The sequence below is a fragment of the Corvus kubaryi genome, unplaced genomic scaffold, assembly GCF_017639235.1.
Source record: "Corvus kubaryi isolate FWS band 111438036 unplaced genomic scaffold, C.kubaryi_AGA036_p1.0 37328, whole genome shotgun sequence".
In the NCBI taxonomy this organism is placed as follows: domain Eukaryota; kingdom Metazoa; phylum Chordata; class Aves; order Passeriformes; family Corvidae; genus Corvus; species Corvus kubaryi.
Window position 1 is genome coordinate 1,963,816 of NW_024581106.1, and position 14,492 is coordinate 1,978,307.

General features: G+C 37.4%; 1 protein-coding gene across 19 annotated transcripts in view; it reads left to right on the forward strand.

Moving 5' to 3' along the window:
* Positions 1–14,492, forward strand: part of MYCBP2 (MYC binding protein 2) — a 177,458-nt gene that overhangs the window by 152,799 nt on the left and 10,167 nt on the right. For 16 of the 19 annotated variants that reach the window (XM_042029615.1, XM_042029620.1, XM_042029624.1 and 13 more), the window contains 14 exons: positions 172–371; positions 657–806; positions 2,002–2,162; positions 2,797–2,953; positions 3,589–3,813; positions 4,425–4,490; positions 5,704–5,943; positions 6,082–6,180; positions 6,766–6,846; positions 7,442–7,708; positions 10,011–10,294; positions 10,429–10,525; positions 12,351–12,470; positions 14,060–14,161. In XM_042029615.1, the coding sequence (XP_041885549.1) occupies positions 172–371; positions 657–806; positions 2,002–2,162; positions 2,797–2,953; positions 3,589–3,813; positions 4,425–4,490; positions 5,704–5,943; positions 6,082–6,180; positions 6,766–6,846; positions 7,442–7,708; positions 10,011–10,294; positions 10,429–10,525; positions 12,351–12,470; positions 14,060–14,161 (2,249 nt within the window). The remainder of the gene's footprint in view (positions 1–171; positions 372–656; positions 807–2,001; positions 2,163–2,796; positions 2,954–3,588; positions 3,814–4,424; positions 4,491–5,703; positions 5,944–6,081; positions 6,181–6,765; positions 6,847–7,441; positions 7,709–10,010; positions 10,295–10,428; positions 10,526–12,350; positions 12,471–14,059; positions 14,162–14,492) is intronic. The other 3 variants (XM_042029618.1, XM_042029635.1, XM_042029633.1) reach the window with 1 other exon arrangement.

Sequence of the window (14,492 nt, forward strand, 5' to 3'; positions counted from 1 at the left end):
TTTCTTTCTCAGTTGAAGCATCATTTTTCCATATTGCTTTTTTAATGCAATTTTCTCTCAGAAAAAAGAATCAATTCTAAAAGTGCTTTATTGCTTTTCGTTTTTACTGTGGCTATGAAATTGAAATGGACAAGGAATCTAATGTATCCATATTTTTATGCTTTTGAATAGAAGTGGGGTCCTCTCTCCTGAGACATCCATCTCCTGAACTTTCTCGGTTAATCTCCGCCCACAGCTCTCTTTCCAAAGGAGAGAGAAATTTCCAGTGGCCAGTATTGGCATTTGTAATCCAACATCATGATCTGGAAGGACTTGAAATAGCAATGAAACAAGCTTTACGGAAATCTGCTTGCCGAGTCTTTGCCATGGAGGTATTAATGTACTGATGGATCTTGTATGATTAAAATAAGATGGTTGTAAATTCTGTCTTGGAACTTTTTTTTTTTTTAAGATTATGCTATGTTCCCTGTAATATAATTGTCATTTTAATAAACTGTTTTAGCTACAGAGCAGTGACATCTTACTTGAAGACCTTTGCGTTATCATTTGCCTGTCCAAACCATTAGTGCACCTTCTTAACATAAATGGTTTAGGAAATGGTTTTGCTCCAGAGTTGCTTAACCAGTTGGTAACTCCTTGTATGTAATCTGTTTTAGGCTTTCAACTGGCTTCTGTGTAATGTCATTCAAACAACTTCTCTTCATGATATTTTATGGCATTTTGTGGCTTCCCTGACTCCTGCACCTGTAGAGCCTGAAGAAGAAGAGGATGAAGAAAATAAATCAAATAAAGAAAATGCAGAACAAGTAAGTGAGGTTCTGCACTCCTTTTCATCTCTGCTGGTTTTGTAGGCAAATTAGAAATATTTTTATGGGCAAAAAAGATTCCTTAATCCTCTCACTGTGAAACAAAACCTTAAATTGTAGTTGAACTCATTTTGTAGACATAGATTAATTTTTCTTCTAAATCGTGAGATTCTGTGTGCTAATGAATTACAGGGTCTTTTAATGCATTATTTTTGAGTATTCGTGGAAAATAAGAAAGCAAAAAAGCACAAGCACATTGCTAATCCTTTAAAAAAATTGTCAGTTTGCTTTTTATTCTTCCTTAGCCCTGCAAAGAGAAGAGAGAAAAAATATTTTTTAAAGAAACTTTGTGGTTTATTTTACTCTATTTCAGTGTTCTAAGAAAAGTCCATAGTTAATAACGAAAATGCATAGTTAATTTACGTACTGCTGTGTATGTGTGTATATATAAATAAGTAATTACGTGCACTAGGTATACTTAATTTAGTGATTTGAGAAAAATCTGTAGTTAGTTCTGAAAATGTAGCATGTAAAATAGTATAGTCTAACATATCACACATCCAAAAGATATCTTCATACAACCTCTTCTAGACTTAGCTCTGATTTAAAACCTTATCATGTCCACAAAGAATAGCTCAAAAAAATCATGCTAGTGCTGTTAATAAGTCAGGGTAATCTTCTATCACTTGAAATCTAATCCAGTTTTGAAATGAGGTGGTCTGAAAGTAGTCTTTTCAGCAGTGTAACCTGGTACACTGCTTTTCCAGGTACTGACACACCTTAACTAAGAATTACTACTTTCACATCTAATGAAATGCAGCAACTGATAACACTAGTTTAGCTATCAAGTTTGCTATGGCTGGATTTTGCTGCTCAGACAAAGTTGGTTTCAACAGCTGGAGTATGTTATTTATTTCTGGCTTGTTTCTTTGTTTTCAAATTATTGCAGTGTAATGTTTCACATCTTTAAATGATGAAATATGTGTGGCAGTATACAATATACTTCCCAAGTTCCCTGTTTGAGGGTTAAGTGTAACTTAATGTAAAAATCCTCTGACAGGAGCTGCGTCAAGTTCACATTCATTGTTAGATTGTTGCAGTTACTCTTAAAGCAAATAGCATAAATGTTTTTGTTTACTTAACCTTTTTCTCTCAGAAAGTCTGTTAATAACATACAAATTGCTTTGCACTGTAGGAAAAAGATACAAGAGTGTGTGAACACCCTCTGTCAGATATAGTGATTGCTGGGGAAGCGGCTCACCCCTTACCCCACACTTTCCATCGCCTTCTTCAGACAATCTCTGATCTTATGATGTCTCTTCCCAGTGGTAGTGCATTACAGCAAATGGCCTTAAGGTAAGCACAAATCAAGAAAATTCTTGAAAAGGCTGGAAATGTTGTAGAATTACAGTTAAAAGATTTTGCAGTGTAAGTAGGATGCTTGAAAACTTTGTTCGAGAAGGAGCGTGTCTATCCTTACCACTAGGAAAGAGATACATAGAAGACACAGATATCTGTTTATACATATAAATAATAACCTAAAAAACTTTTTTGAGAGAAGTGTACTTGCTTTTAAATTCTATACTGTGTCCACTGTGAAAAAGAAAACATCTTACAGAATAATACGGTAGGATCTGCATGTATGTGCATGGTGGTGTAGTGCCCTCTGCTCAGAAATCTGTCACCTGGATGGTATCTTTAAACTTTGAGACTTTTTCTGTGTGTCTGTCTCAAAGACACAAAATGAATAATAATGGTTTGTTTTTATATATTATAATTATATTATTAATTTACTATTAAAATTCTAAGGAAAGTTTATTCCTGCTTTCCTCAAAATGGTGCACTAGAAGCACTTGAGATCCTGCAAATTTTGAAGTTAAATGTTTATAGAAAATATTTTGAGAAGCAAAAATGTATTTAATATTTTCATTGGTAAGTTGTGTCTTTTAACAGCAATCAAAATTTCAAAGTCCTCTAAATGTGCTTTCAGGTGCTGGAGTCTTAAATTCAAACAATCTGATCACCAGTTTCTGCACCAGAGCAATGTTTTCCATCATATCAACAATATTTTGTCTAAATCTGATGATGGAGATAGTGAAGAGAGTTTTAGTATCAGCGTTCAGTCTGGTTTTGAAGTCATGAATCAGGCAAGTATTACAGCTCTGCCTCAGAAGCAGAGATCATTTGTGAACAGTCTGTACTTCCAATGATGATTCTCTTTAAATTATAAGATTCCTTATTGCAATGCTGTATTTTCTCAAACATATCTCCGTTTGGGATCTTGTTCCTGCTATTTAGGCTCTCATATTTAGCTTCAGAGGTTTAAGTGTTGACCATTAGCCTGTATATCACTCAAACCTAAATTTTGGAGCAGTGCTTGAAAGTGCTTGTTTGCAACTGAAGTTTTTGGGGAATGTTTTGGAGTCCGTTGTGTCATGGAATTAGTTAACTTTTTAAATATTGTGTACTTCCAGTTCTTCTTTACATACATCTTTTTCCTTCTGTTATTCCAAGGAGCATGAATTAATACTTCTGTTTAATGTTTTTGAAGTGTTTTCTTCCATTTATTTATATATTTAGGCATTTGCTAATATATTCAGCTCCTAGCTATTAATATGTCCTTTGGTTTAAAGGACTGAATAATTTGAATCAACAAAGCACAAATTTCTTGGAGAGCCCCTTCCTCAAAACAGAAATGCCTGTGTGGTTTTAAAAATTGTAAATCATGCCTGTATTTGGGCTTACTCTCAAGTATTTTGAATGTTTCCATTTGTTTTTGCAGGAACTGTGTATAGTGGTTTGTCTGAAAGACCTAACCAGCATTGTTGACATTAAAACATCAAGCCGACCTGCCATGATTGGTAGTTTAACAGATGGGTCTACAGAAACGTTCTGGGAGTCAGGAGATGAGGACAAAAACAAAACTAAAAACATCACAATTAACTGTGTTAAAGGAATCAATGCACGTTACGTTTGTGTTCATGTAGACAATTCCAGAGATCTTGGGGTAAGAAGAATATAAAACTGTCTCTCATTGAAGATGTATACTCCAAGTTGTATGTGTTTATCAATCCAGAAGTGCTGTTTTCTTTGTCAATTGGTGAATTCTAGTTCAGAAGTTCACGTTTCAAAGTAAAGTTTCTAAATCCAGTGACATAGAAAGCAGAAGCTGTTATAATTAAACCAGTCTGTCTGAATTTGCAGTCACTTAAAACTGAAACTGGGAAACTTAATTCTCACTGGTGTGTTCAATTTCAGATGCATTTTCAGTCATTTAATTGTTTTAAGTTACTTTTCTTGCTCATCGTTTTTGCAGAAGCATTGGAAAAAGGAGCTTCCATAAAATCCGAATTTTCTAAACTTTCTACGGACTTCTTAATTGATCTGTACAGTAATTGAATGTTACAAATATATCTGTAATTCAACCACAGCTTTTAATACAAAGAGCAGACTGTTTTAGAGAGCTGTATTTTGGAATTCTTTGTCATTGCTTTACATCACTCTTTTTTGTAGTGAAGCAACTTTCCTCTTTTATGTATGTACTCTCTTAATACAGAAGTAGTAGTCAGAACTGTCTCAGTTGAAGTGTTTCATTCTTATTTTGCTTGTCTGTTGCAGAACAAAGTGACCTCCATGACCTTCCTAACTGGCAAGGCAGTAGAAGATCTCTGCAGAATAAAGCAGGTAAACATTTTAAGAGTTGACATAGAAAAATTACTGTCATTTTTTGTGCACATATCAGAGATTTTTCTAAGCAAATAGTTTCCATTTCTTATGGTAGATAAATTACTTTGCAAATATCAGGCACCGTAATAAGCCTTGGAAAATATTGTGTTATTAATGACAGAATTCAGTCGTGTGTACTGACTATTGAGCAAGCTTTTACTTTTCTACTGAAACAGAACAGGGTTATGTAAAATTTTCCTTAGATTAATTTAGTTTTAATTACTATATGGTAACTTATCCTTTCAGCTGTAGAAGGTTTCCAAAAAGGACTCCCAGAACACAGGCAGGAACTGATTCAGCTTTGCTCCCTCTTTGCTCTGACACTTCTCCAACAGCTTTTTTACCCTCCAGCACACCCACATAGAGTATCCTGTCTCATGGTATTAAAAAAAAGTTAGCCTTGTCTGCTGCAGCACAGTTCAATGCAGACACTGAGAATTAGTGTAGAAATGGGAAAGAACAAATATTAGCTTGATTATAAATGAGCCTGTGGATATGAGAGAGGGCTGCCTTGGCTCAGGTTTCTCTGAGTGATGATGTGAGGCACTGCACCCTATCAATCCTTGGTTTCCAGTAGTGACATTGCAGTTTCATATGAAATACATGATTCACACAGCATTATTTATGTTCTTTTTTTTAAACAGTACTTACTTTAAAATAAACCTAATTTCATACAGTTCATCTCTTTTTTACAGTTAAGTCCTGCATATCTTGATAAGGATAGCAGATACTGACTTCCACAGAGTAACAACTTCATTGGCAGGGGTTTGTGTGAATAGAGATGAAAAATATGTATCTACTGGTAATTAATTGTGTGTTATATTTGCAGTTAAATTATACAGGCTTTTTTTTTCTTTTTTCAGAAAAGTGGTGAGCAAATATTGGTTTTAAGGGTTGTTTTCTTAATATATGAACTGTTGTTTTGAGGATAAAAGGGATAGGTAGGCCACTATTTCTAATAAGCTTTAAAAACAAAACACAAATGGCTATAGGTCAATTTTTTAATCTGAACTCATGAAGTTGAATATTTTTATAATTAAACATAAGTCTTAGTACTGCTCAGGTTGAAATTTTCATTACAAGCATAGTATTTGTTACAGTGATATATGATGGCAGGTGACTTTTTGTTTGATGTAATGTCAGTTTCCAACTTTATATTCCTCTTTAATAGGTAGACTTGGATTCAAGACATATTGGCTGGGTAACAAGTGAACTTCCTGGGGGTGATAATCACATCATCAAAATTGAATTGAAGGGTCCAGAGAACACGCTAAGAGTTCGACAAGTAAAAATTCTTGGATGGAAGGATGGTGAAAGCATTAAAATAGCAGGCCAGATTTCTGCAAGTGTGGCTCAACAAAGAAACTGTGAATCTGAGACACTGCGAGTATTCCGACTTATAACATCCCAGGTGGGATTTTAATGATGTGTTATACAGCAAAAGCTACTATGAATTATAAACTTTCAGTGCTTTATGTTATAATGTAAAATACCACATCTGCACAAGTTTATCTTTGAGATATGCTAATTATCATTGTCTCTCTTCCAGGTATTTGGAAAACTCATCTCCGGAGATGCTGAGCCAACCCCAGAACAAGAAGAAAAAGCACTGTTGTCTTCCCCAGAAGGAGAAGAAAAAGTACACAATGTATTTATTTGCATTCTATCAATAATACTTTGCTGAAAAAAATTATCCAGGATGATTTTCAGTGTTTGTTCCGTTCCTTATTCTGCATAATTTTCAGATAAAAACAGAAGTAAAATGTCACAACTGCTTATTTTTAAAAAATTATAATGTATTTTTTAATAATAAATTATAACTGAGGCATATGCATTTAATGGAAACATCATAATAATGGTGATGCAAATGATGCCTACAATTACAGAAGTACTTAACACCTGTAATGGCCAACCTGGAAGTCCTTGCCTATTATCTTGTGCCTCAAGAGAGGCTCTGTTAATACGTAGAGAAAAAGTATGAAGAAACTGCACTCCACTTGTTTTGCCTATTATTTCATTTCATGCTTAAATTCCTCTTACAAAGAGTAAATACATTGAAGAGGTATTTATTAACCATAGTTAATAGCACTGATCTTGCTTCTATATCTTCTCTGTAAAAAAAGCTACAAACTTCTAAAACACAGTTTGTTGACACATTCCATGTTAGTTGCTACAGTAATTAGGAAATACTGTTGAAACTTTTGATCTAATATTAAATGTGCTTTTTATGAAGGCAACATCCGATGCAGACCTGAAGGAGCACATGGTAGGGATCATATTCAGCCGGAGCAAACTGACAAATTTGCAGAAACAGGTTTGTTCCTTTTGAAATTATTTGAGGATTAAATATTGGTGTCTTGTAATAAATGAGCTTGTTTTCAGTGATTATTGCTATGAGATTTCACAATAATAGAGCTACTGATTAATTTTGAAATTTATTAGTTTAGTAGGTTAAGCAGAATGCTCTTCATCTTAACGAACATTGTAATCTCCTAAAAATGCTTTTTACCGTGCTATTGTTTCTAAAATTTTTTTAAGCTTCCTGATTATTAAACTGAACAAGAGAGTATTTTAATAAGTACTTTTCATTTGTGTGTGTTGAGTAAACTTACTTCTTAGGGGGTTTATGGGGAGTGGTTTTTTTAGCCTCAGTTCCAAGTAAAAAGTAAATTAAAAGGTAGGATCAGAAAAACAATAAAAAATAATTTCAGTTAAATTTTCCAGAACAAAGATGAGCAAAAATTCAGCATTTTATTCTTCACTTGAATTTATATTAAAAAGTAATTTAAGTACAAACCAAATTTCACAGGTTTCCTATTTTAGCCATACTTGCAAAGGTACCTAAACCACAATGTTTTACACTTGCTAAAATTTTTTCAGATTTGTGTGTTTGCCTTCTGTTTGGCCAGGTGTGTGCCCACATAGTGCAGGCCATCCGGATGGAGGCGACGCGCGTCCGCGAGGAGTGGGAGCACGCCATCTCCAGCAAGGAGAACGCCAACTCGCAGCCCAGCGACGAGGACGCCTCCTCGGACGCCTACTGCTTCGAGCTGCTCTCCATGGTCCTGGCGCTCAGCGGCTCCAACGTGGGCCGCCAGTACCTGGCCCAGCAGCTCACCCTGCTCCAGGACCTCTTCTCCTTGCTACACACTGCCTCTCCTAGGGTGCAGAGGCAGGTGAGTGCTAACCGCTGCTCAAATGTTTCGGTATTCCTAGAAAAATGTCTTCAGAATCCTAAAAGCATGTGCATGAAAAAATATACAGAATTTCTTCCGGGAATTGAAGTGTCAGGTTTTAGGGTGTTAGTTCTTTTTTTTTTAAATAAGAAGAGCATGGTAGAAATGTCTATCAGATGAACAGCACCTAAGTATCCAGTGGTTTTTGAGTATTTAATACATGTATATAATGCCCATGTAGCGTGTGTAGCTAAGATGAGAGGTTTTCAATTACTGGAGTCTGTTATGGATCTCACATGAGTCCTTAGCATCTGTGTCATACACTCAGGCTCCAAGTGTAGTAGTATGGAACTAGACAGTTCCTTTCTACTCTTGGTATCCTCAAGGTGAGTTTTAATATCTGTTTCTTTCTGAATTCGAGTGCTGAGTGTATATATAGTTATGTACACATAATACATAAACACATATATATGTTTTTAATAATGTTAATAATATGTAAACATATAAAATATTTGCATTAGTACAGTTAATGCACTGTTTTGTCGCTAGCTGCTGTGCCACCTTCAGGTGGATTTTAAGTTTCTATTGCAGAAGTTTTTATGTTTCATACTCTCTATTCTTCTTTTTACAATGTTTGAACTGTTAAAATCTCACATCTCAACTTGCCTGGAGGCAGATACTGTCGTGCTTAGTAATTGTGGTCCACTGCAGATATGCAATAGCTCTTCAAGAGAACTTTGGAGGCTTGCACAGTTAGATATGAAATGTTAAATCTTTTAAGTTTTCATCAGCTTTCATGCTGACTTGGACCAAACTTTGTATGATACGTGCAATTTCAACCGCAGCTTCACCCGTTGGTAATGTTGAACCATGGCATTTCAAGAAAACTCCTCTTGGGTCCAGAGCAATTAGCACAGCAAAAAATTCCAGTTAGACTATCAAAAGGAAAAATAAAGGAGTGGGAAAAGAGTATTATAATTCTTAGTACCTCAGGACAAGTACTTCCAGAAGTCTGAAGTGTCTCTAACAGTTCTACCACAGTTTCCTACATCTCAGTAATGCATGTGAAGTGGGTGTCTTGGTTTTGAAAGACAGGTGTCTGTTAAGGAAGGCAGAAGCCTCCCTTGAAGTGGCAGATGTAACCCCTTTCCCTCCGAGTTATTATAATTTTGAAATCAAGGGCCTTTAGGCAAAGATGTGGGAAATAGGAATAACAGTTCTTTACTATATAAAAAACAGCAATAACTCTGGCAGTAACAGCGAACAATCACAAACCCAGTCCCAGCCTTCTCGGCTGTCAGGCCCTTTCCCCTCGGGTGCAGTTCCGCTCGCAGCCGGCAGGGGCGCTGGCGGCTCCCGGTGAGCAGGGCAGGTGCGATGGTTCCCCCGCGGCTGCAGGGGGCGCTCCGGAGCGAGCTCGGGAAACACGCGGCACCGGTGCCCTGGGATCCCGGGAAGGGATGGGACAAAGGCTTCACAAACCCCAGGCGGCTGGCCCCGGTGTCCGGCTGGAGCCTCGGGAAACGGCAGGCTGGAGCGGCGGGCTGGAGCGGGAAGCTGAAGCGGCAGGGATGAGCACAGATCCCGGGTGGCAGACGCGATGTATCCGAGTGGGGAACCCCCCGGAGGTCCAGGCCGGCAGGTCGAGCACGGCTACAACGCAGCGAAGGCTCCAATCAGCGGCGGGGCAGGGCAGCCACAGCCCGGCCTCCAGCGGGGCAGGGAAGGTGGGCCGGGGGTCCTGGGATCTTTGTCCGCAGAAAGAAAAACGGCTGAAAAGAACCAGGCTCCTCTCCCCGAGAACGCCGAGAGCAAACTGACCCCACACCCAGGTGAAACAAAAGAGTAGCCAGGTCTTTTGTCTTCTCTTAAGTACAGCCATTTGTCCCCTAGCAACATGCATATGGGGAAAAATTCCTTTAACAGGAAAAAACTAGGACTAAACTAAAACCCCAACAGTGACATGTCTGTACTATGCAAGCAAATCAGAGTTGTACAAACCTCTGTATCACCCTTACCCTAAGTCCAGTACCAAACATAATTTTGTTATTATGTGAAGACTAAGTGTTGTTTTAGTGAGATCAGTTCCAGACTCTTTAGCCTTGTCTTACTGCTTGCATTAATAAACACTTCACTGCAAGATACAAATACTGCAAATTTCTTACAGGAGTAATGAAATACAGCAGTTAGATTCAGTCCTTCTAACTGAAATAACTTGTGAAGAAGAAGCAACACTTTGCTTTTACTTGTAAACTCCAGCTGTCTTGGTAAGAATTGTGGTGTTCTGATTTTTTTTCTCCAGGTAACATCATTACTGAGACGTGTTTTGCCTGAGGTAACCCCTAGTCGCCTGGCAAGTATTATAGGGGTGAAGTCTCTTCCACCAGCAGATATAAGTGATATAATTCATTCAACAGAAAAGGGAGATTGGAATAAACTAGGTATCTTAGACATGTTTTTGGGATGCATTGCCAAAGCTCTCACTGTACAGCTGAAAGCCAAAGGAACTACTATCACAGGGACAGCTGGCACTACTGCAGGCAAAGGAGTTACTACAGTCACACTTCCAATGATCTTCAATTCCAGGTTTGTTTAAAAATATGTAACAAACTACAGCCTACTGTATGCTGAATATGTACACTATTTCTTTGTGCTGGATTTTGACAAATACTAACTAATTATTTGAATTTATTTCATCTATTACCATTTATCCTTTGCAGCTATATTCGGCGAGGTGAAAGTCATTGGTGGATGAAGGGATCAACACCTACGCAGATTTCAGAGATCATCATCAAACTCATTAAAGACATGGCAGCAGTGAGTTTCTATCCTTTAAATGTGGAGGATATTCAAATATTTCTGATAAGGAAAAGTACATTTTTTATTGCTTTTATTACAGTTAGTATCAGATTGAGCTGTTAAATGTGAATTGGTCTCAAGAAAAAAACCGTAGTTTTCTGGATAGAGTCTAGGGCTAAGAGCAGTAGCAACTGAGTTCTCATTCCGCTAAACAGAAATCCAGTTTTGAAATAAGCTTTTTTAATAAGTTGCTTATACTAGAATTTTAAGAGGTAAACAATAATTGTGGGTCATTTTCTAACATTGTTAACTTTAAAGCTTAATTTTTACATCTTGAGCACTCAGTACTTCAATTGAAAATAAAACTTATCTGTGAAGTAAAATAATAGTGTTGTGTTCATGTAACTGTTCGTAGACTTAATGTATGAATTTTCTGGTTGAGATTGACTTCTTTCAGTCACTGAAATTATAGCTGCTTATTACTTTAATTATCTGGGCTTAAATTTTCCATAGTTGCATCTGCTTCAGACAATTTTTTTGGCAGAAAAATTGATGAAAAGTGAATCAGCTATTTCCCAGAATCAATATTGGCAAAAGAAAGAAAGGGTTTGTATATGTTTTTGGGAAAGGTATTTAGTTGGGAGGTTGTTTTTGTTTTCCTTAATTCTGCACCTATTCCAGTGAGGTACTCTAAATGACCCAGATTTTCCTCTGTGAATACCCTTTGAAAGGTTTTTCAGTATCTTCAGGCTGGGAGTCCTATATTCTAAATCATTCACCGTGCTTAGATTAAGGAGGTTCCTTCTCAAAGTTGCTGAAGCTGGATTCCAAGTTCTCTGCAGTTACCGCTGTTGATTCTGACTACAAGATTTTAGAATCTCACAATTGATAAGAGTTACAATTAAAGTCTTTCTGTGTTTGAAAACCTTTTTTTGAGGCTTTCTAGAGCTGCTGATTATCAGCAGGGTGGCATCAGTGTAATTATCCTCTTCATGACAGTTACAAATGTGATTCCTTTCACAAAACCTTTTCAGCATTTGCAATGTGTAGGTACCTAGATCTCTGTTAGTCACTATAGCTTCCTTTTTAGAGTCCAGCAAATCTCAATTATGTGTCATCTTCAGCATGAAGTTCAGGACTGTAGAGATTACATTAAGAATTGAAGGATGCAGCAGCCTCTTAATCAGAAACTTGAGGGTAGGAGTTAGTGCCGTAGGCTAAGAATGTTAAAGATTAGAAAGTATGCTGTGGTTCTGGTGTTTGCTGTGTAGTCCTCTATTTCTTTCTAATACAGGAACTGTGGAGACTATTCAGGAGGCTGAGCTAGGCATGTGAAGCTGATTTCTCTAGGAACCCACTGTGATCTGTGTGCTGGTCACAGTCACTTATCCGTGCTCCAGCATTTTTCTTTCTCCAGAAGGGGTGGGGACACTTTAGGAAAAGGACTTCCCATTCTTCAAATCATATGCCCTCTACCTATTCCAAGTTAATTATTCCAATAGTTGCTCAGAGACAACCTCAGTCAGTCACCTCAGTATTTGAGGGCTAATTTTTGCCAGATCTGTCTGATTTAAAAATCAAGGCCAGGTTGGATGGGGCTTTGAGGAACCTGTCTAGTGGAAGGTGTCCCTACCCATGGCAAGGGTGTTGGAACTAGATGATCTTGAAGATCCCTTCCAACACACATAATTCTGTGAAACAACCTGATTTATCAAAGTCATCCCTGGTTTCCTCTTTTTCTGTTCTAACTTGAGATACTAACCTAATGTTTTTTAGCAGGTCTAATTACAATTTTAGCTGCTCTTAATAAAACCTGTAATAAATTGAGTTTCCTCTTTAACAGGGTCATCTGTCAGAAGCTTGGTCACGTGTGACAAAGAATGCTATTGCTGAAACAATCATAGCTCTGACCAAAATGGAAGAAGAGTACAGATCACCCGTGAGGTGCATTGCAACAACCAGAGTAAGAACTTCACTGAACTTAGCATAAGTTCATTTAAATGTGCAGTAGGAGCCCATTCAATAACCTTCTGATATGTCAGAAATGCACAAGTCAAAACTGAATTAGAATTAGATATGCATCTGGCGTATCTCAGAAGTAATGAAGAATAAGTGTGATGCCTCTATACATTTGGGGGCTTATTCTTGAAATAATTCTGCTTGAAGTTTGTCACACTTGCCTTACACTAAATCTGAGATCAGTCATCTGAAAATTGCACAGTATGTATCAGCTGTCTTCTTTCAGCTCTCCAAGCAATTATTTTAAGTGGTTTGACTTCTAGGTAATCAGCTACCATATCTCAAGGCTATTATGAAAACACTCAGTAACAGATGTTCTCTAGGACTATTAAGTTAAGCTTCACCTGTGTTTGTCTCAAAAAATATTTGCTCAGCCCTTTATTACTGACGTGGTGTAACCTGGTGGTTTTCTTTTCATGGTGTTTACTTTTTCTGTGAATCTTTTATAGAAACTGAGGACTACTTTAAATCTTGACAGATTGCTTGAAATACCATGAAAAGCATGTTTGTAAATTATGACATTCCTGCTGTCGTAGGGAGTACAGATTTTAGCTTTTCAAGCTTAATAATTACATACAAAAGTAAAGGAAGTTTGCAGTGGTTTCAAGCATTTGACACTCATGTTGTTTTCCATCTTAAAAGTCTGTAGCAGTTGTTCTTTTCATCATTTTTGTTACTCATAAAGTCTCTGCTTTCTGGAGGTCACAGTCTCAGACTACCACTGGCTCCTGCTGTCATCATAGTAGTTCAATCAGGTCTTAGAGGAGCCCTGAATGTCAGCCCAGCTGCTCCTGTGATTGAATGTAGTTCTGCCATGGAGGTGTGGAGTGTTGGGGGAGAGTCTGGTAAAGTTTCTCAACAAAAACAATTTTATTCAAACATTTGAATAAAGACTGTTGCAAAAAGCAAGTGTCAAGCACCTCTCAATTTTGTTTGCACTGAAAAATTATCCTCATGTAGCTCATCTGTTCAGGATTTCACTGTAGTCAGTGGAGAAGATGGGAGGAAAAGCTTCCTTTGACTAGTTAGCTCAGAACCCTTTTCTAGGTAATGCCAATTGCCCAATGCAGTGAGGAGGGAACAGGGAAGTCAGTCTCATTGAGCTGAAGTTTTTGGGGGGTTGTTTTTGGGTTTGATTTTGTTTTTATTAATTTGTGTCCTTGAATTTCTTCTTCCCCAAAGCCCGCAATGTTTGTGCAAGTCTATATTTGTCATGTTTCTTCATGAAGTGCTTTGGTTGATCTTTCTCCACTTTTTCTTTCTTGTGTGCTAGCTACTGTATTTATAATCATAAAGTGATAATACCTGAAAGAAACAAGGTAGTTCCCAAAAGTTAAGTAGGTTTTATTGTGTTCCTGACTTCTTTTGGAAAATAAACTTAGATTGTATGAGCAGGCTTCAGCTAGCAATAATAGAGGTCGCAGGTAAAGGTGACATTCTTATCTGCCAAAGTTTATCTATTCAGTGTTTGGTTGGGGTTTGGTTTGGTTTTAATATGTCTAAGACATTTAATTCTACCTTGCCTTTCAATAGCTGTGGCTGGCCTTAGCATCCCTCTGTGTACTTGATCAGGATCATGTTGATAGACTATCCTCAGGAAGATGGATGGGAAAGGACGGGCAACAGAAACAGATGGTGAGACTGAAAATCACACGGTTTTGTGTTTACTTTGATTTATTCACTCATCAAAGAATTTAGAATGATAGAGAATGGTCAACTTGGCCTTTCTCCCTTTTCTTCCCTCCCAGTGGAGATTGTACACACATGTTTGAAGTATTTGTGTACTAGACAAGCACTGCTCAGAAAACAGAAATTCCGACTTAAAACAGTAATGTTGCAATTCTAACTGTATTCAGGATGAAATAAGGCCTTCCTGACACCTGTGGGATGAGTTTCTTAGTAGATTGACTCAGTTTATACAGCACCCTCTGTCAGAGCTTTTTCCTTCTGTCTTAATCCCTGTCAC